This window comes from Capra hircus, chromosome 15 (assembly GCF_001704415.2).
Source record: "Capra hircus breed San Clemente chromosome 15, ASM170441v1, whole genome shotgun sequence".
Taxonomy (NCBI): Eukaryota; Metazoa; Chordata; class Mammalia; order Artiodactyla; family Bovidae; genus Capra; species Capra hircus.
In genome coordinates, this window is record NC_030822.1 from 18,207,719 (window position 1) to 18,229,094 (window position 21,376).

The 21,376-nt window shown below is 46.4% G+C and overlaps 1 protein-coding gene across 1 annotated transcript in view; it reads right to left on the reverse strand.

Annotated features, from left to right (window-relative positions):
- The window catches only part of NAT10 (N-acetyltransferase 10), a 39,634-nt gene extending 21,629 nt beyond the window's left edge, over positions 1 to 18,005 (reverse strand). Inside the window, exons 1-11 of the mRNA XM_005690076.3 lie at positions 17,939 to 18,005; positions 14,986 to 15,108; positions 14,554 to 14,645; positions 11,076 to 11,247; positions 9,403 to 9,525; positions 7,676 to 7,737; positions 6,144 to 6,258; positions 5,940 to 6,047; positions 3,006 to 3,139; positions 941 to 1,034; positions 724 to 822 (exon numbers count right to left, since the gene is read on the reverse strand). Coding sequence (XP_005690133.2) covers positions 724 to 822; positions 941 to 1,034; positions 3,006 to 3,139; positions 5,940 to 6,047; positions 6,144 to 6,258; positions 7,676 to 7,737; positions 9,403 to 9,525; positions 11,076 to 11,247; positions 14,554 to 14,645; positions 14,986 to 15,093 — 1,107 coding nt within the window. The 5' untranslated portion in view covers positions 15,094 to 15,108; positions 17,939 to 18,005. The remainder of the gene's footprint in view (positions 1 to 723; positions 823 to 940; positions 1,035 to 3,005; positions 3,140 to 5,939; positions 6,048 to 6,143; positions 6,259 to 7,675; positions 7,738 to 9,402; positions 9,526 to 11,075; positions 11,248 to 14,553; positions 14,646 to 14,985; positions 15,109 to 17,938) is intronic.

Consider the following 21,376-nt stretch of genomic DNA (forward strand, 5'->3'; position numbering starts at 1 on the left):
CACTTAACATTATTTATAGCCTAGATCTTTGATGAAAGGTATACCTCCTTGACAGACATATACACAAAGGTCAAGGGTGTAACCTGCCACGTTTACCTGGCCCACTTCCCACCCCAGCCCAGCTCCAAAAAATACTCAATAGACCTACTCCATTAGGAGCCCATGGGGCCCCATCCCTTCTGCAAGCCTGTCATGATTTAACAAAATTGTAGCCTTTGGACAAGTACAGACCATTCAGGCTTACAAAGCACAGGAGATTTATAGAGCTTTCGGGGAAACACTGTTTAAAAAGGAAAGTAGGCCACTGGCTAAACCACAAAGATTCAGAGTACATCTCACAAAGACCTTTTCTTCTTTCAAATGCTAAGGTTATTGTTCTAGCTATAGGATGCATCGTTTCAAAACCTGCTGTAACTAAGCAGAATTAGAAATGATGTCAAAGAAAATGATTCCATTTCTCTTAGTTGATTAGCATACTCACTCAGTTTTCAAGGGACAAAACTACAACTTTTCAATCTGGCGTACATATATTTGTTAGTTCGCTTGAATGTTTTTCTTTAGAAGAGGCTGAAAATATGGAACAGGTTTACCATAAAGCAACAACACTGTCTAAAAGATATGCAATTACACATCACATAAAACAGCTATAAAAGGAGACATCTTAGAACATTTATACACAGCAGGACGCTGGCCCCACGTGGCAGGATTTGGAACAAGCCTCACCTGAATGGTCTGCCTGTGTTCCCGGAACACGTTCACTCTAATCACTGCTTTGTTAAATTCAGGATTTAGAGACTGAATGATCTCGTAATCCAGATGCTCCTGACGGGGAAAGAGCCAAACCAATACCAAACATCAGAAACAAGTTTGCATTCTACAGACTTCACCTGTATTTATACTCAGCATGGAATCAAAATAAGCTCTTATCCTAACTTCCTACCTGATACTGCAGAGCATCAAATCCTTTAAACACAAATTCAAACAGAGTGTGGAGGTTATCCGGGCTCGGGGAGGTAACAAAGATATTGGAGTACCTGTTGAACAAAAGGAGGACTTTTTTTGCTTTTAAGTAATTAGGAAATTGAAGAAATATTAAGAGAATTTAAAAAAGAAAATATTTTTGTTTGCCCCTGTTACACAGGTGATAATAAGAGACAGTGGTGGGGGATAAAAAAATAAGGACACACATTTTGAGGAGGAAAAGTAAAACAGCTCCAGACCTGAGGGTATTTTTGCTCCCAAACTAATGAAAACAAGTTGCCAATTTGAAGGGAGCATGCCCCAGCAATTAGCTACCAGCATCCACGAAAGCACACTACTGAGGGCACAAGGCTTTCAAACTGTGGTCCTGGAAAAGACTCCTGAGAGTCCCCTGGACTGCAAGGAGATCCAACCCGTCAGTCCTAAAGGAAATCAACCCTGAATACGCATGAGAAGGACTGATGCTGAAGCGCCAATATTTTGGCCACCTGATGTGAAGAGCCGACTCACTGGAAGAGACCCTGATGTTGGGAAAGATTGAAGGCGAAAGGAAAAAGAGGGCGGCAGAGGATGAGATGGTTAGAGAGAATCACCGACTCTCTCTAACATGAATTTGAGCAAACTCCAGGAGACAGGGGAGGACAGAGGAGCCTGGTGTGCTGCAGTCCATGAGGTGGCATACAACTTAGTGAGTCAGACACAACTTAGCGACTAAACAATAAGAGGGCGCTCTGGGGACCGCTCTCTGTGTCAGAGACGGCACACGGCTCCCCAGTCCTGTACCCCTGGCCCAGAGAGGGTTTCCTTCTCATCACTAGCTATGCTGAGGTGTTTTCAAATCATGAGGCCAAAGTGCTCCACTGTGAGCAGGCAAAGGCCACAGTGAGCCTCTGAGGGATGTTTGTTCAGTATAAAGAATACTAAAGGCAGAGCGCCAGGTGGTACCACTAAAGCAGCCAGAGTAACAAAGTCAGGAGCTGAATTCAGGCCCAGCACAACCAGCACTGACTTGGGGGGACCTTGGGTGAGTCACTGAAACTCCCTGAGCCTGGGTTTATCATCTATGAAACACTAACGTTGCTCTCAGGAGCACCAAGGAAGATCACGCATATCGGACACAGTAAATCCTACAGTCCATTATTTGTATCTGCGAAACTGTAAGCACATGCTCTCCCAGCAGCTGCATAAATCTTCTGTCCAGGACAAAAGAATGGCAAGTGATGTCACACTCAAAGGCAGCTCCTCAATGCAAACAAGATTTTCTATTGATCAAATCATTAAAATGACAAACCTGCATTTTTCTCGGTCAGCAAAGCTGGTCATACACAGGCTCATTTCCTGAGAGCTTTGAAGTTCCTTACCACCATTACTTTCTCTTGTGTGTTTGTTCAGCTCTACATAGTTATCACAAAGGCCCTGGTATCTGTGTGCCAGGACATACATGTACCTTTGGGATGTGGGGATAACAGCATTGCTCTTTCTAGCTGTTGCTGTTTAGTCACTAAGTTGACGCTGGGAAGGACTGAGGGAAAGATTGAGGGCAGGAGGAGAAGGGGGTGGAAACAGAGGATGAGATGGTTGGATGGCATCACCAACCCAATGGACATGAGTGTGAGCAAACTCTGGGAGGTTGTGAAGGACAGGGAAGCCTGGCATGCTGCAGTCCATGGGGTCGCAAAGAGCTGGACACAACTTAGCGACTGAACAACAACTGAACAAATCACTAAGTTGTATCCCACTCTTTTGTGACTCCATGGACTGTAGCCCGCCAGGCTAAGAACACTGGGTTGTCATTTCCTTCTCCAGGGGCTCTTCCCAACCTAGGGATTGAACCCGCTACTCTTGCCCTGGCAAATGGATTCTTTACCACTGAGCCCCCAGGGACACCTGCTCTCTCTAGACAGGTGCCAAGATCTAGAGAAATCACTCAGGAGCTCGCTTACACCAGGAGCAGCCCCCTGACCCCTTGTCCTGCACACGGCTCCCGCAGGTCTCAGGGTGCCTGAAGCCCGGGATCCCCTTACCCGAAAGCCACCGCCCCAGCAATAGCCAGCCCCAGGGCTGCAGACTTCCCCCTTCCTCGGGCAGCCGTGAGCGCAACAGTACTCCTCAGGGTCTTTTCCGAGATCCCCTCAATGAATTTCAAGACAGCTTTGGCCTGTGGAAAGAGAACACATTGGGTGAGCTGTAAAAAAGGCCGAGGTCCAGCCACGTACTACCATCACCACAAAGCCAGGCTGATGCTGAGGCTAAACTGGAGTTGGGGGGAGCAGGGGACAGGGGGCCGCTCTCACTGGCCAGCACCTAGACTCTTACTCCCGTGATCATCTCCTCTCAGTCTCCAGGCTTTGAACACCAACCAGATGCTGACAACCCCCCCAGCTCACACCTCCATCCAGACCTCTCCCCCCATACCAGGCTCTTCCACACACCCAACTGCGCCCTCTACGTCTACCACCCGTCTCACGCTCAACACCTAATGTCTCCCCAGTCCTCCTCCACCTAATATCCTCCCCAGCTCAGCTAGTGCCCAACTGTTCAGGCCAGAAATGGCCTCCATTTTCTCCTCATGCCCGATTCATCAACAAACCCTGTCCTTCAAAACATGAAAATCCCACATTCCTCACTATCCTCTTCCTCCACTGCTCTGGTCGAAGCCACCACTGTGTCCTGCCACCATTTTTACAGATACAGCAGTGGGCATTATTTCCAGGATAAATTTCCAGGAGAAGAGCTGCTGAGTTAGAGGACGTGTGCATTAAAATGGGTGTCATGCCAAGTTATGGAAGCCCCACCCATGTACGAAAGGCCTTCTTTTCTGCAGCCTTGCTGTCTTGCTGTATAATCCTGCCAACTGTCTCTGTTTGCACTGTGCGCTGAACCCGCGGTAGGCAAGGTGTGAGCAGGGAAGCTGAAAACTCAAGGAGTCACAGGAACTGCAGATATGTTTATTCTCTTCTGACTGGCACAGCAGCCGTAGCAGCAGACCCGCTGCACTCTCCTCTCATGGTTGACCCAGTGGACACAGCCGTAAGACAGCCATAATGCAGATGCAATGGAGTGGCAAAGGCTTTTCAGGTGGAGCTTATGTATGCTGCTGCTGCTAAGTCGCGTCAGTCGTGTCTGACTCTGTGCGACCGCATAGACGGCAGCCCACCAGGCTCCCCCGTCCCTGGGATTCTCCAGGCAAGAACACTGGAGTGGCTTGCCATTTCCTTCTCCAATGCATGAATATAAAAAGTCAAACTGAAGTCACTCAGTCGTGTCTGGCTCTTAGCGAATCCATGGACTGTAGCCTACCAGGCTCCTCCGCCCATGGGATTTTCCAGGCAAGAGTAGTGGAGTGGGTTGCCATTGCGTTCTCCAAGCTTATGTATGTTTACAGAGCAAAAGTGGCCTGTGGCCAAGCAGATACACCATGATGCGCATGTGCAGTGCTAGGAGTGAGCTCAGCTGTTACATAACCATGTATTTACAAAACGTGGAGCGAGAGCGAGAGGCTGTGGAACAAGAGGGTCTGATGACCACCATCTTGGCTAATCTGCTCTCTCCCCACACTTGCCAACACTGGGTACTGCTAAACTTGTAAGTCTTGACCAACCTGAAATGGGAACTTAGGATCATTGTTTCAATTTGTTACTTCAGTTATGAGAGAAAGCAGGCACCTTTTCCAAATCAATTACTGGCTATCTATTTTGTTTGTAAATTACTCTGCTTTTTTGGACTGGTTTTTCATTTATTTTAGAATATTATTTTAGAGTTCATTTTTCAGTCCAAATTTCACACCCTTTTATTATGTTCATGGATTTTTCCATGTACATTTTATCAGAGTGTTTCACTTCTCTTCTCTAGAGCAAACAAGAAACGGATATGATACAGGGTTCAGCAAAGGCCAGGTTAAGGTGAGTAGGACCTGAATCCGCTCTGAGTGTTTCCAGCTGGAGAGACTTGAGCTTCCTCAAGGCCCTCCCCTTCCTCCTGCCTGGGCCTAAGTGTCACTGCCCAGCCGTGAACGTAGAAAGTGCCCATGGGGAGACATGAAGAGCAGCACGGAGGGCGGGGGCGCCAGGAGCAGGGAGGGGCGCTGCCAGTCGTGGTCACTTCTGCCCTCTCCCCCATCATCTCTCTCACTCCCCCTCTCTGATGATAAAGAAGGTACCAGGAAGTAGCTGCAAAGCAACCTGGAGCCTGCAGCCTGGGCCGCAGAGAGCACTGCATAGCTGGTGATTCTATTTCCAGAAAGAAAAGGGAAACCAGCCTGTTGGGATTCAGCCCCAAGTGGGCGGCGTCACTGCAGCTGTTTTCCATCATGAGGGAAGAGCCCAGTGCTGACAGGCCTATGCTGCTTGTCTGCTCAGGCTGGATCAGAACTCTGAACACACCTGACAGCTTGCAGGTCTCTGGGCCATGTCTATTCAGCTCCCATCACCATCCAAGAACCACCGGAGAAGCCAGGTTTACCAGCCCTGGTCACTTGCGGGAGCACAGAAATGCATCCTGGAAGCTCCCTCCCAGCCTCCCAGGGACCAGGTGGACCGGGTACCCTCATCACAGGGCCCTCCTCAGCACTCACACTGGAGCGGGGCTGAGTACTAGGTGCCTCCAGCTCTCCTCACTTAAGAACAGGCATAAGCAAAAACCTTATATCATCAAAACTCAGTGAGAATGAAAGGATGCAGGTCCATCAGCCCATGCTGGAGGGGTTCCTCTTTAAACGTAACCCATCTCCTCCCGACCTCAGCTTCCTGAACAACAGCTACAAACAAGGGGGAGGAGGCGGGGGTAATCCCAGACTTCTATGCTATGCTGTGTGGCCAAGTGTAAGCAACAGAAAAGGCCCCTGCCCCACAGAGGAGCCAAGCCTCATCCTAACTTGGCTTCTGTTGTTTTCTGCTCTCTGTCTTTTCCCTCTGTGTGGTTCAGACAGGGATTGGGGGGTGTTCCGAACACATGCTCACCTGGTCAAGGGTCTTGCAGCAGTCCACCAACACACCCACAGGCTGGGTGTCCTGCAAGCTCTCCTTCAGCTCCTTCAGCTCCAGATCAGAGGGACCGAGACTCTCATCCTACCAGAGAGGAGGAGGAGAAGGTTCACCACGGCCGTCGGAGGGTCAGCCCAGGAAACACAGCCTCCCCCAGATTCCTGGACCCTGGCAACTCACCGGCGTCTGGGGAGGCAGGGCCTCAATGCTGGCGGCGTGAGAGGAGATGGGCAGGATGTTGAGCTGGTCATCAATGACAAGACACTTCTTACACGAGGCCAGAGAAAGAATAAACCTGAGGAGCAAAACCACCATCGTGAGGTGCTGGAGACAACGTCAACACGAAAAGGAAGGGCTTTTCTTTAGGAAAATTATCCAGCCCACGTCTCTAAAGCATCATCTGTGGAACAAGGCTGGATGATTCCCGCCTCCCTTACAAGGCACCTGAACATGCTTTGCAGAGGAGACCTGTTACAGGGAACTCTCCTGAGAGACTGATTATGAGTGTTCTTTCTGTGCAGAACCCCTCAGCTCCGGGTCCCCTGGCCCTTCCCACATCCTCCCAGGTTCACCCTTTAGCACTAGGTGTCTCCTTCAGCTGGGAACCCCAAAGCCACCCCACATATTCTCACCAACCACAGGTGCAAACACACACACACACGGACACCCTTCTGCCACAGGGAGGGAAAAATAAAGAAAAGGGTGGAGAGGACAGCTCCCTTTAGCTATAGTGCACAAACATTTCTGCATGTAGAAAAACATGTGTTTGGCTGTAAAATCCAAGCTTGTCCCACAGCTGCAAGAAAAGGGCCTCCCACACTACTTTCACGGGCTTCACTCCCATCCGGCAGCACCGGGTGACTTCCAGACCCGCACCTTCTACTGAGCAGCTTCAGAGGGGTTGAAACTAGGCTCCACAATTCCCCCAGGCCAATTCCTAAACTGCAGTAGTTCTGACGCTGTGGACCAGACAATTTTTCTTAGGGGGGGTGGTGGTGCTTTTTGGCCCCTTTTCAGCTTTTTAGCAGCATCATTGGCCTGTACCTTCCAATACCCCCCTCCCTGCCCCACCCAGCCAGGTCCTGACTATCCAAGTGTCTCCAGATACTGCCAAGTCTCTCCAAGGGCAAGACTGCTCAGGTTGAGAACCACTGCTCTAGGCCATGGCTCCTTCCTTCTTAAAGCTGTCAAAAGTTGCTAACTGGTATTCCCTAAACAGGGCTCTGGGTCAAATAAACTGGGGTCCCTTGTGCTGCGAGACTTTTCAGAGGCTACAACAGGCTCACAAGATTCTTCAGAAAGGAAAAACTATATCAGCCATTTCCTAGACATAGTGGGCCAGAAAACCCTTTTGTTATAAGATCCCTCTTAAACAGCAGTGTTCTGTGAAACACATCTGGGGAAACAGGGATCCAGATAGATTACCCCTCTGACAGCTGCTCAGGTGAAGAGCCAGAGCGGACAGAGACTTGGTGAGGACCAGAAGCAAGGCGGAATCCAGGCTCCAGCCTTCCACTCACTCTACCACTTCCAGTGAGCTGCGCGACTACCACTGTGATTGGGGAGCTCACCGTCTGGGGCTCCTGCACCACCTTCCCTCAGACAGAGCATGGCTTTCAGCTGTGTCCAAGACAAAAACGCGCCCCCCCCACCCCCAACCCCCAACCCCCATGGCTCCCACAGGTGAGGAAGTGGAAAATGCTCGGACTGACCTCTCGTTAAATCTTCCCACCACATCCTGATGGGCCTCTGTCCTGTATCTTGAATGCACATCCTAAAAGAGACAACATCCATTAACAGAGGCTAATGGCACTGAGGCTCAGCATCCAGATGTGAAGAAGTTTCAGCAAGCAGCCGTGGGATAAAAGAGGCACCAGCGATGCTGCTAGAATCGAAATCTACCCCTACCTAACCTACTGTGCTGGCTGAATGCAATTTGCTGGAGCTGGAATCAGATGCTAACTGCAGTGTTTCTCATCACAAGAAACATCCCCTCACTTCATCTTAAGCTTTTCTCACATTTTCTCTAGCATCTCAAAATATATTCACTTGGTCAACAAAATGCACATGCCAACACCAGACACGAGGGGTACACACTGGAGTTTGGTAAAGCATGACCCCTACTCTCATGAAGCTTATCATCAAATGGTTGGATGGAGACAAGTAGATATTTTGGCAAATGCCACGAGTGAAAAACAGGGTGTAGGGACAGCTAGTGGAGTGGCGTGGGAAGGGGGACTACTTGCACAGGGTAGTGAGGGAAGGCCCTGAGGTGGTAAGCAGGCGGCCAAGTAAGAGCAGGGGGAGAACAGAGAGGCACCTTTGTTCACAGATATTTTAAGGAGGGCTTACTAAAGGCCAGGCACTCTTCCAGGAGTGAGGGATATACCAGGGAGGAACACTGAGTCCCTGCTCCCATGAAGTCTGGAAACTAGCACAGGAAGCCAGATGGTAAGCAAGTAATGTCTGACTTTAGAGGTCTGTAACATGCTTTGAAGCCAAATAAAACAGGCTGAGGAGTGATGGGAGAAACACACATTCTACAGGGGGTGACAGAGAGGGCCACGCTGAGGAGGTGGTATCTGGGCAGGGACTGGACTGCTGTGAGGAAGTGGGCCAGCAGACACTCCCGTGAGAAAAGCCAGTGGGAAGGCCCTCAGGAGAGAGTGTGCCGAGGGGAGAGGGCACATCTGAGGACCTCTGAGGCCAGAGCGGCTGGGGTGAGGAGAAGTGGTGGTCAGGGGAGGTGACAAGAAGTGGGCTCCAGATCTGAGGAAAGCCCATTTCACCAGATGAAGGCAGCTCACGAAATCCCGAGGCCAATCCTAACAGCTCCCGAGCAGGTGGCTGTGGACATGATTCAAAACCTGCCACGCAGAACACAACACCCACGTGGCAGAGCCGATGAGTCACAGAACAGCTGTGCATCCAGGAGGACATTTTCCTCACTTACAGCCAGGTCCACAACTTGGGCAGAAAATATCCCCCCCACCCCGCCCCCACCACGTGGAGTCAAAGTTTCTGCCAACCTGGGAATGGAATGGCAGTGTTCCTTCATCACCTACTAGGGAGAGGGCGGGGCGGACATCAGGACATGGTCCCCTTTTCGTAGTACACAACTGCAGGCCCTGGCGTGGCTCTCTGTGGAATACTACTTCAGAAATTTAACTACACAATAGCTGCATCCTATCTGCATCTCGCTGGTGTAGTATTTGCAAATGCCTGAGAGCAAGGGCACAATTCACATTCCCCAGCACACCCAGGGCCAGAGAAGACATCTCTGCAGTCACTTTTTCCTTAGTTGCAGTTAAAGAGCTCCCAGCCCAGAGAGGATGCTGACTGTCCACTGGAGTTGCTCAGTAAGAATTCTTAAAAGAAAGTAGAAAAACACAGATTAACTTGAACCCCCACAATCAACTTTAAAATAACAGGGACTTACCATGGTCATTGTGTACAACTGCTTGAGTGAGTTCATGGTCCGCAGGAGGATAACCACCAACCCACCACCTTCCACTGTTTCTACAGTCCTGGCCAGCAAGTTTGGAGTCAAAGCTTCAAAATCCTGGAAGAAGGAGACCTTAGAACTAGCTGATGATGCAAAGAGCACAGTCGGGAAGCTTAACCAGGAGGCAAAGAGGGCTTTAAAGTACAAAATCAAGATGATACCCCCTACCAACTCACCAGGACCCCCATACACATACACAGTCCTTATTTAGGACTTATTTAGAACAGGTGTATCTGGTTTTTTGTTTTATTTTTTATTTTTTTTAAAATTTTAAAATCTTTAATTCTTACATGCATTCCCAAACATGAACCCCCCTCCCACCTCCCTCCCCATAACATCTCTCTGGGTCATCCCCATGCACCAGCTCCAAGCATGCTGTATCCTGCATCAGACATAGACTGGCGTGTATCTGGTTTTATATGTCAAAGTGTTTCCCATCATCCCTGATAAAATCTTATTTGGAAAGAAGTTCTCCAGTCTTCATTGATTCTCACAAGAATTTCAGAAATATCTCACATTCATTTTCTGCTATGTTCATAGGCAGAAACTGACAAAACTCTACTGTACCACATGGGGGAGCCACTGCCTAAAGAAGCCATCATCACTGCATCTGGTAACTGGTGAGCAGAAACAACTCCCTAGCAGTCAGTGATGGGGTGAGAACAGGCAAAACGCTCTCCTCAGCCTCCAAGGTGGCATGCAACCCAGCAATGCATGGACAACCCACTGGACTGCAGAAAGAAAAAACCAGAACTTCTATTCAGAATTTCCCATCTCATTTCTTAGTTTATATTTTATAAGGTATGTTTTATAATACATGTAATTATAGCAGTGCATGCATATAATAAATACATGATGAAACAGTGGGAACCTGAGCTTAAATGTGGAGATTTGTGCTTAAATGTTTTCTTTCGGGGGCAGGAGAAGGGGGGGAATCGATGAAATCACAGGTATCAAAGAATAAAACAAAGACCACCAGAGCTCAAAACAAAAATGTGAAACAATCTATGAACTTGCCAGGCAAGAGAAAATACATGCCAGTGAAGAAACTCACCAGATAGTTTTCTGCGGGGGGAGGGGGGGGTTGGGGGTGGGGGAGTGGAGTGAGGGGACTTTAAGAATTAGAAGGTTGATTGTGGGGGCTGGTTATTCAGTCAAGCACTTTGGACAGGATGTAAGAGTGCTCAGGTCTGTACCCAGTGAGTTAAAACAAGTCCTACTCCTGTCTGGTCTTCAGTTAGTTCTAAGAAGACAGTGAGTTCTAATAAAACAAAAGCCTTCAATTGGTTCTAACAAGGTCTGGGGTTCTAGGTCATGCAAAGTTCCGTGTTCTATCAAGCTGGTTAGACCCAGGTACAACGGAGCATCACTACCAGTCTGGGTATCTCTGGACAAGTGCTACTTTAGATAGAAAATGTTCTTTTCGTGGTGGTGAGTTATCAAGTTCCTTGGGAAAATGGCCAAGTCTTCCACTGATAAAGTCTGGGGGAAGGGGAATACGCACGCATCTTCTCTCCTCCCTGTACACCTGTTCTCGTGGGTACCCAGGCAGCCCGAGCACCCCTCAGTGCTGTGCCCCCAGCTGCGGGCTGGGGGAGGTCACCCACCTGGAGAACGCACATGCCAAACGTGTTGCCCAGGATCTTGTGGGTCTCATTGTAGTAGCAGTAGCGAATGTTGGTGGCAGCTACGAAGAGTTCAAAGGGGTCATCTTGCTTTATGTTCAGCGTCCCGTTCTTAATTTTTTTCTGCAGCTGTCGCATTCTTTTCTTCCGATGACTGTAATCACCCCACCCCACCCCCAATCCCACGAGAGCCAGTTAACTGGAGAGGCTAGAGTTGGGAGAAGGGAATAGACTCAACAATCACCCACTTAAGACTTTCAGAGCTAGAAGGGAACTTGGAAATTGTAGGACTAATTCCCTTGCTTTAAAGCTAAAAAAAAAAAAAAAACTGGAGAAGCATTAGAAGAGAAGGGCTTCAGAGGAAGATAGTATAAGTCTGTTTGTGAACCCTGCCATTTTCATACTTCACTTAACAAGAAGGGTAACGGGAGTCCCTAAACCCCACATTTAGCCAGATCTTAAAACTAAACCCTGGTGGGCTATTATCTCAGTCTCAAGCCAATGCTTCAATTTCATGGCACTCCTTCCCAGAGAACCTGGGAGAGGCATCATGATGGTGGGTTACTTTATTCATTTTTCCTAAATGAATTCATCCACTTCCTTCCCAGATGGTTAGATCAAGTCCTCAAGGGCAGTTCTAATCTAAGAAAACACCGACAGAGGATACACAGGTTAGAATGGAATCTGGACATCTCCCAGACATCCCTGAACTTCTCTCTTGTTCTGCTGCTGCTGCTAAGTCGCTTCAGTCGTGTCTGACTCTGTGTGACCCCATAGACGGCAGCCCACCAGGCTCGCCCGTCCCTCGGATTCTCCAGGCAAGAACACTGGAATGGGTTGCCATTTCCTTCTCCAATGCATGAAAGTGAAAAGTGAAAGTGAAGTCTCTCAGTCGTGTCTGACTCTTAGTGGCCCCATGGACTGCAGCCTACCAGGCTCTTCTGTCCGTGGGGTTTTCCAGGCAAGAGTACAGGAGTGGGGTGCCATCACCTTTTCTGCTCTCTTGTCCTAAACATCTCTCAATACCCAAGTGTCAGTGAACTTCTTTAAGACTTTTTCTGCTGTGGACTGTTTTTAAAGTCTTTACTGAATTGGTTACAATACCGCTTCTGCTTTACATTTTGGTTTTTTTGGCTTCCAGGCACATGGGATCCTAGCTCCTGGACCACAGGCTGTGAATCCGCAGCCCTTGCACTGGAAGACAAAGTCTTAACCACTGGACCACCAGGGAAGTCCCAACTCTTTCCTTCAGAGAAAACAGAGAACAAGAACACTCCAGAACCAAGAGGTACAGCAGACCAAAATTTCATCACCGTTTTCTAACTGAAGAGTAGGGCTAAGGCCTTCCCCCTGGGCCTCCAGCTCCTCAGCCCGTGACTTAGCACCAGCTTTAACCTGATGATCTGCCACACCCAGACAGGGCTGGGAGAGCTACAAGAGGCACAGGAGGGGTCTTTGTAAAAGTGAGATCAGGTGGGTTAAGTTGAAAGGCAAATCTGCCCAGAATACCCTGAATTGCCATTCTGACATTTACCAAACGTACAGCAGTGAGAATCAGAGCAACAGAAACATAATTCTGCTGAGAGACAACAGGCCTTATTCTCAATCTGTATTGAAAATGCTAACCTGCCCAATTATGGAAGAATATGCCCAAGTATTGAAAATATGGTGCTTTTTATTTTCACCTTTGTGATTTTTCTGTATTTTTCATATTCTCACAATAAAGCTTTTGTAATGTTTTTAAAGGCAAAACTATGTAATTCATAATCTAGTTTCTTTTAAGCAGAATCAAGTCTCTTAAAGACCAAAGGATAAGAACTAATCAAATTTAGCCTTTGGTACTCAAGTAAAATTAAAATGTTAGAGCCTGTTAACAATACACTCAACTAATAGTAACTGAGCACCTAGTAAAACATGGGAGATCCTTTGAAAATATGAAAATATAAAGATAGCAGGAGAGGCCTCCTCACTAAATGAATTTACTTACCAGTGGGCAAGTGATCACATCTTGAGGGAGAGAGAAGGTAAGGTGCCAAGCACTGTACAAAGAGACAAGGGCTAAAGAGGGCAGCGGGGCCATGCGCTAAGTCTGAGGGCCTTAGGAAAAGCTTCCTGCAGGCCCTGAACAAAGAGGAGCACCCGAGGGGAGCAATTCAGCAGGTGAGTACAGAGAGGTGAAGTGGTACCCCAAGTGGAGGAGGGAGCAGGGGGATTCACCGGAGCAGAGAGCAGCTGGGGCTGGAGACGCACCCTCGGAGTTCACCCCAGAGACAAACTTTACATCTGGGGACAAGGGAGGGGGAAGAGGCCCAAGGACAGAACCACACAGGTGAACGGCTTCTGGGGGAAGATGAGATCAGAGAGAGGGAAGCACTTAGGAAGGTGGTCGGAGTAAAAGGAGAGCGTTTCTGAGGTGGCGCTATAGTGGGGCATCTGCCAAGGATCAGCACCCCGCACCCCAAACTCCTCCCCACATACGGGCGTAGGTAAAACTGCCAGGCTCCTACCAGGTGGCCCATCCCATTGCCTCTGGCCCAGGGCTGGATATCTTTCCAGAAGAATATGGGAGAAAGATGGATTTCTGTGTTGTTGGACCCAAACCATGTAAACCTCAAGGGCGATTTCTGCAATGGGGACCACAGAAGGAGAGAGCTGTCCTGAGGTGGGAAAGAACAGAGCAGACACAAGGGATTACACCGAGAAGAGGGACAGAGCAAGGGCCAGGGTGTCAGCACTGCGGCTGTACACCACCCCCAAGGCAGAGCCGAAATCTCACCCCCACAGGCTTCAGGAGCTAACCCAAATGCTGCTGACCCTTGAGAAACCTGGGGGTTAACCTACGTCTGACTTAGAGTCGGCCCCTCTATAACCATAGCTCCTCTGTATCAGAGAATTCAATCAACCACAGAGTACTGTAGAGCTTACTACTGAAACACATCCACATATAAGTGGAGTCCTGCAGTTCAAACCCACACTGTTCAAGGGTCAACTGTACTTCAATAGATCCCATTTGTGCCTAAGTAGGTTTGTGTTAGAGGTCTCATATTTACTATAAGAAGTCTTAAGTTCAACAATTAAAAAAAGAAACAGCCAATTGTCGGACAGCACACTAGTAGAAGAGCTCTGAAAAGAAGAAGAGAAAAGCTGCTGCATTAGGCATCAGGTGGAACCAGCATTATTAGATGAGCTCGATCAGCTGAGACAACTAGGAAGAAAAATGGCATGCAGAAAGCAAGGAACTGGGCTGAGAACATAAAAAAGCATGAAAAGATTTTGAAATTTATTGTCAGGAATGAAGAATGAACATCAGTTCTATTATTTTCTCTACTGGGAAGTATCCTCAGAGACAGAACCTTTACTAACAATCCCTTAAAACCTAGGTCAAAGAATCATTTCCTGGCATTTAACTAAGGAGCAGGGATGGGAAATGGGATGGGACACTCAAAGGGGCACGACTTACCTGCTAAAGCCCAGCTCTTTCTTATAGCACCATAGCACTGAAGGCCGAGCTTTCACAGTTGCTTTGGACAACATGTGATGGAGTATGACTACCTGGCAAAGAAAAAAGCCACAGACTCTTAGGGACAAGAGAGACCTCTGGGATGGCCAGGCCCAAGACTACAAGGCAAGCAGCGCCCAGGCTGGGACTAGAAACCAGATCACATACACTTACTCTGTGCTCAGTATCAAAAGCTGATAACCTATCTGCTAATAACTCTAAATACTGAGTATTCATCACTTTCAAGAAATAAAGGAATGTTCCCACTAGGCATTTCACTTAAAGAAAACCAAAGAGACCTTAATGTCATTATGTGTAAAACCCCAGATGGTCCGTAACATGCTGACTCTCTGGAACAGGACACAAAGTCAGGAAGCATTTACCAGGTCTTACCTGATCCTTCCCTCGATCTCCAACCACAACAAAAAGAGACCTTTGCCGCTCAGCTACCCCATTCTCAATGAGAATCCGGATTCGGTTATCCACTTTCTTCCGATGCATGGTGAAAAATTATCACTAAAACAGAAGGAAAGGAAACACGACTGGACATGAACATCCAGGCTCTGGGTGAAAACCATTAGCTGGCTGCCTCCTATGGGACAGAGGCTGAACTACGCACATTTATAAGTATTATTTTTTTAACCCTCAAACAGCTCCCTAGGGAAGACATCAGCCTCATTTTTTATATGAGGAAACTTAGGCTTGTAACTGCGAACATGCAACCTGACTATCACAGCATGACTGAGGCTCAGAAAAAAAAAAGAGATGAAGGAAGAAAAATTCAGGAAACAGAACTTCTAAAAATACCTCAAGAAATGTATAGATTAAAAGAACTGTGTGACTTTGCTATGTATCCTTTGTATATTTTCATGCTTTTAATCTTAATCACAATGCTAAGGACATCTTGATAACACTGTTTTGAAATAGCTGTTTTGATAGTCTTAATAATAAGCCATCTAAGATTTAGCTTAAAAACATTACCAAATAGTTGACCCAGGGTATGTCCCCTTGGGGTTCCCTGATAGCTCATTAGGTAAAGGATCCTCCTGCAATGCAGGAGACCCCGGTTCGATTCCTGGGTCAAGAGGATCTGCTGGAGAAAGGTTAGGCTACCCACTCCAGTATTCTTGGGCTTCCCTGGTGGCTCAGCTGGTAAAGAATCCACCTGCAATGCAGGAAACCTAAGTTTGATCCCTGGGTTGGGAAGATCCCCTGGAGAAGGGAAAGGCTACCCACTCCAGTATTCTGACCTAGAGAATTCCATGGACTGTGTAGTCCATGGGGTGGCAAAGAGTTGGACACAACTGAGGAACTTCCACTTCACTTAGGCTTGAAAGGTGAAGAAAATATTCCCATAGGCATGGAAAGCTATAATTCCCACCCCTCTGGAGGAGTTTTTTAAAAATCAGAAACAATGTTAAAAAAAAAAAAAAATTAAAACCTATGATATAAACATGGGAAAATAAGGAAGTTTTTTTTTTGAAATAATTATTTTTCTTTTATTTTTTTAAATCTTTAATTCTTACATAAAAATAAGGAAGTTTTCAAAAATGTTTGTTCAAAATCACTTTCAAGATTTATCTAAGGATATGGATATAAGTGCTTATTAGAGGATAACACAGATATGTATATGTATATATGTATATACATTATATACACATTAAAAAAACTGAAATGTAGTTATTAATGGACAGTGAGATATTGGATGACTCTTATTTTGTTCTTTTGTTTTGGGGAGTTTTGGTTTTTTTTTTTTCTAATTCACATATATTACTAACAAGATCAGAAGAAGAAATCAATGAATATTACTATGATGGAATGCGTACAATTGCTTCCTCAAGGGAAGGAAAACTATACCTAAGCCTGTACAAAGAGATTTCAAGTTACTGTGATTAAAGTTATTGTAATTACATATGCTAGGGCTTCCCTGATGGCTCAGAGGTTAAAGCGTCTGCCTGCAATACAGGAGACCTGGGTTTGATCCCTGGGTTGGGAAGATCCCCTGAAGAAGGAAATGGCAACCCACTCCAGTATTCTTGCCTGGAGAATCCCATGGATGGAGGAGCCTGGTGGGCTACAGTCCACGCGGTTGCAAAGAGTTGGACACGACTGAGCGACTTCACTTACTCACTTACTTACTCATGCTAGAACACTGCATCATTATCATAACAGATACACCAAAAAACACCAGAAATATCAATTATGTTTCTATAATTAAAAATAGAAATGACATGTTACTTAGACTCTCCAGTGTTAGCTGCATTCTACACACAAAGCTCATTAACTGAAACTTAACCCTGTACCGTCTTCCTCAACTCTCAATCCAAACATGGATTTTAGCAGTTCTTTCTTACTGTAAAACACTATATCACAACCAATGGCTCTTATTTTATAAAGAAAGGACCCATTATAAATACTCAAATACCACCAAGGAAGAAAAATGATGGGAGACATGATTCACATTCAGGTGCCCTCCTGATTTCAAAGTCTGAACTGTTTCCAGTTCACCAACCAGCTTGTGAGCTCAGTTGCCAACCACACAAAAAACCCCACCACATCAACCAACAACCAATTATTGCTTTTTGTTCTAGTTACTGTGGGAGTCCCTGAAGTAGTACCAAATAAAGTCCTGGCTTCAAAGAGTTTTCATTTTCCTTAGAGAAAATATTTAAGAGAAAGAAATGAGGGATAATCTGCCTAAAGGCAGATAAAATTAGATGTAAAACTAATTGTTACGGACAGGTGAAAGTCTGAGACTACTGTGGGCTGCAGTTGCCAAGGAAGGCTTAATGGATAAGGAAGGCCTTGATGGCAGAGAAAGATAGTTATTTTTCAGTATTCATCTATCAGTCAAACAAATATCATATTATCTATGCGCCAGGCATCATTCTAGGTGCACTGGTAAACAAAATAAAGTCCTGAGTGTTCCTGCTGAATACGGAGTATAAACGAATGAGCATAGTGATGTAGCTACCAGTTTGGGAGGATCTGGATGAAATGAGATTGTCTCTGTTCAATGCCAGGTGCTGCCATCAGGAACTGTGGACAAACTCCGCGGAAACCGAAAGTGTTGTCACGCACCCACTCAACCCACCCCACTCCACCCCAACTAGAGCCCCTTGAGGGAAGCGATCAAGTCACGCAACCCGCAAGAGCGCTTAGAAGCAGAGAGTCCTGTCATCTAAGAGCACCCAGATGAGGCGGCAGTCCTGATGGAGCGGCAGTCGGCATGTGTCGGGCACCAGCACTAACGCAAAGCCTTCGTCCTGGAGCCAGTCTCATCGGGCCCAAAAAGGACGCCGACACCGACCTCGGCACCCGCCCCCAACCATCCCGTGAAGGATACCTGCGCCCCGAGCCCGGCGGACTCCAGCCAGCAGCAAAGCGGAAGCACGTGGGGACACCGGACTTTTGCGGAAGAGGCGGGCGCAGCCTAGCGGATGCCTGGCCGCCAGCTCTCACAGATCACCCCTCCGCGACGCGCGTCTCGCTCGCGGGCTTGAAGGCGGGGCGTGCGCCGGCGCACTAAAGGAGCGACGACGGCGAGAGCGGACCTTTTCAACCCAGTCGCTGAGTGATGACGTCAGAGCCCGCAGGGCGGAGCTGTAGCAACCGCGGCTGCACGGTTTAAGTCTCTGCGGGCTGTAGCGGTGATGCTGGGTGTCGTTTGCCTCTTCGGGTCAGAGTTAAGATACCGCGGCCACGGAGGGCAGAATAAGTAGATGGTCGCACCCGCATGGCCTGTCACTGCGTGGGGCTAGCTCGGGTCCCAGACAGGCCGAGGTTTTGAGTATTAGCCTGGTTATGCGAGATGACTGGCTCCCAAGATATGCGCATAATTTTGAGTCCTTATTTTAAATAACGTCCTAATGTGACAAGATAGGGAAACTCAATCAGCAGACGTTTCTCGTTCAGCTCACTTGACCCTCCTCATCCTCAGTCATGACCTCGTAGATATTTGTCTGGGATTCCGTTTTCTACCATTATTGCCGCTGTACTTTGCAGGCTCTCTAGGCCTGTACCGGCTGTCAAATGCTGGAGTTCTTAGGAAAACCAGCTCTAAGGTTCTGCTGTTTGGTTACTTCCCTCTACCCCACCCCCAAGCGAACTGTCAAGCAGTTGACTTAAAAGGCCATAGTCATGAATTTGGGGGTCAGAACGTTGAATTAAACACGTTCTGCTCAACTTTTCTCTGATGGCTGTATCAGCCAAACTAATTTCCCTTTCTACCCTCGTCAAATCAAAATGTAATTCTGTAGTTACAAACCTAATGTAATCAGCACCACCCATGAGGTCCAACAACCGTAATTTCATAATTCCCTCAACAAAATGTCAATATGCTAGACGAGATAAAGTGATCAAAATTTTCCTACCCCTCTTGAAGTTTAATAGTCTAGGTAAGAAAAAGGTGTTCAGAAAAAAGTATCCAGTGAGTAAAAACTAACACACATAGAAGACATGGAAGGACTGAGATGGTGACCTGGAGCAAAGACCTTAATTTAAGAAGAATGAGCCTTAACATTCTTTTTAACAGTTGAGTGGAAAGCTTTCCACACATGAAGTTTCCAGGACGGTTAGTTTCAGCAAAGCATTCAGTCTGGCCACAGTACAGTAAGCAAGAGAGAAAACAGTAGGAAATCAGGCCTGACACATTAGGCACACGGGCCAGATTTAGGATTCTAGGTGTGGCATGATTTCTAGGGAAACTGCTGGAGTCTGAATAACAGGTAAGTGACAAAACCTGATTTGCCCTCTAAGGCTCAATCTGACTGCTATGCAAGAAAACTATACTACAGGAGAGCAGGAGTTGAAACAGAACCATCATAAGCTACTGCTGTTACCTGTTCTGATAGTTGTGGTGGTGGTCGTAAGTGCTGACTTAGGATATATTTTTAAGGTAGAATCATATGCATTTGCTTAAGGACTATAGACACAAGGTATGAAAGGAAACCAATGATATCATTTGCCCTGAGCAACTGGATATACGTTCATGAACAGATAAATCTGAAATACTCAAAGCATTCAAAATCAAGACATGAAGTTTGGGTGTGTTTGAGGGAGTTTGGGACCTAGAAATACTTCTGAGTGACTAAAATGATGACTGTAGTCAGTAATGGGATTGGTTAAGATCAACTAGGGAAGAATGTTAGCTAGGGATGAAGTCTGCAACCAAGTCCTGGAAAACTCACTAAAGGATACTGAGCAGTGGCCAGTTAGATAGAAATGTGTAGAACCCATTTCACAACCACCCTGCACTTTGTTGTAATCATTTCTTACACGGGCTACAGCAAGTCATCTCTTGCATCATAGTATTTTGCTCTCAACACTGTCGTTTTTGCTTTTGCCACTGGACTGCCAGGAAATCCCCTGCCTTGAGTGTTATTAAATAGCAATTTTATTAGGTGACCCACCATCCTCTCCTCCCCCAATCCCAACCGCTATACACACAGCTTAAAACTTACCAGTTTCCAACTCCCAAGAGACAAACTTACCATGGAATAGAACTACAAAGCTGTTCTTAGCAGTCCTTAACCTGTTGCTTCAGCCTCTCTAGCTCTATAAAACCTGTACTTCACTCTAGCCAGTTTCTCAGTCACTGGAGATTGGATTTGGACATGCAGTTCTCTCCCGTTCTTTACCAGTTTACTCCTCCTCATGCTTCAGGTCTGAACTATTTACATCAAAATGTCTTTCCTGATCATTCTGACTAGGTCATATCCTATCACAGCCTTAGTATCCATCATCAACCATGTTGCTGCATCGTGGCTTTTGCTGTATTTTAGTATCATCACAACATCTTTGATTAGACTGATGAGGGCAGGAACCAGTGATTCTGTCACCACGGAATGCTTAGTGCTTGGAATGGTGACCTGGCAAAGAGGGCCCAAATTTGCTGAATGAAGCTTTGGTGTACTGACTTAATACAGTGACTCCCTAATCTAAATACAATACTAACAGAAAACCAGTACTAAAAGAACAGTAAAAACTGCCTTCACTGAATCAGGTTATCTTTCACTACTTACATACTCAAGGAGCCAGTCTTCTGCATGAGACTGGATTAGGCTTCAGAACCGCTGTTTAAGGTATTAAGATCCCAACTGAGAAGAATTGTAGTAGTCTAACAAGGTGAGGCTAACAGAAATTTAAGGTTTTTCCTTTCTTCTCACAAGTAGCACTTGTTCACTTAGAGCTTTGCTCAGTGGTATAAACAACTAAAGCAAACTTCACTCAAGGACAATTAAGGTATCAGGTTTTAATATGATTTAATCTAATGTAATTTAAAACATTCACTAGTCTTTTCCAGTATTTCTGTAGAATTCAAAATGGGAATAGAATGAGCCTTAACAAATTACTTTCATATTCCTGAGGGTTTTCCCTCCCCCCATTAACTCTTTAGAAGGGATAATAAGCTTAAGAGCAATACTGATTTTTTTAATATAACTTACAGTCAATAAAACTTCAAAGAGTGCTTAATAAGAACTCAAATGGGATGAGATTCAGAAACTTAAAAGATGAAATGATGGGTTTTAACTTTGTGCTTACCTGTATCCCATTCCCCCTAAGATATATTATTGAAAATATAATGAACAATACAAATTTCCTAAGACACTTAGGAGATGAATATTCAACTACTTTCTACATTTTATGAACTGGTTGTTAAGAGAACATCTGTTAACTAACCTTCTGAGAATAAATACACATTCTCATGTCTCTAAGTGACGTCTCCCCCATCACAGAGTCATATATATACATAGGAGGTTAAAGAACAGCAGAAGCTAGCTGA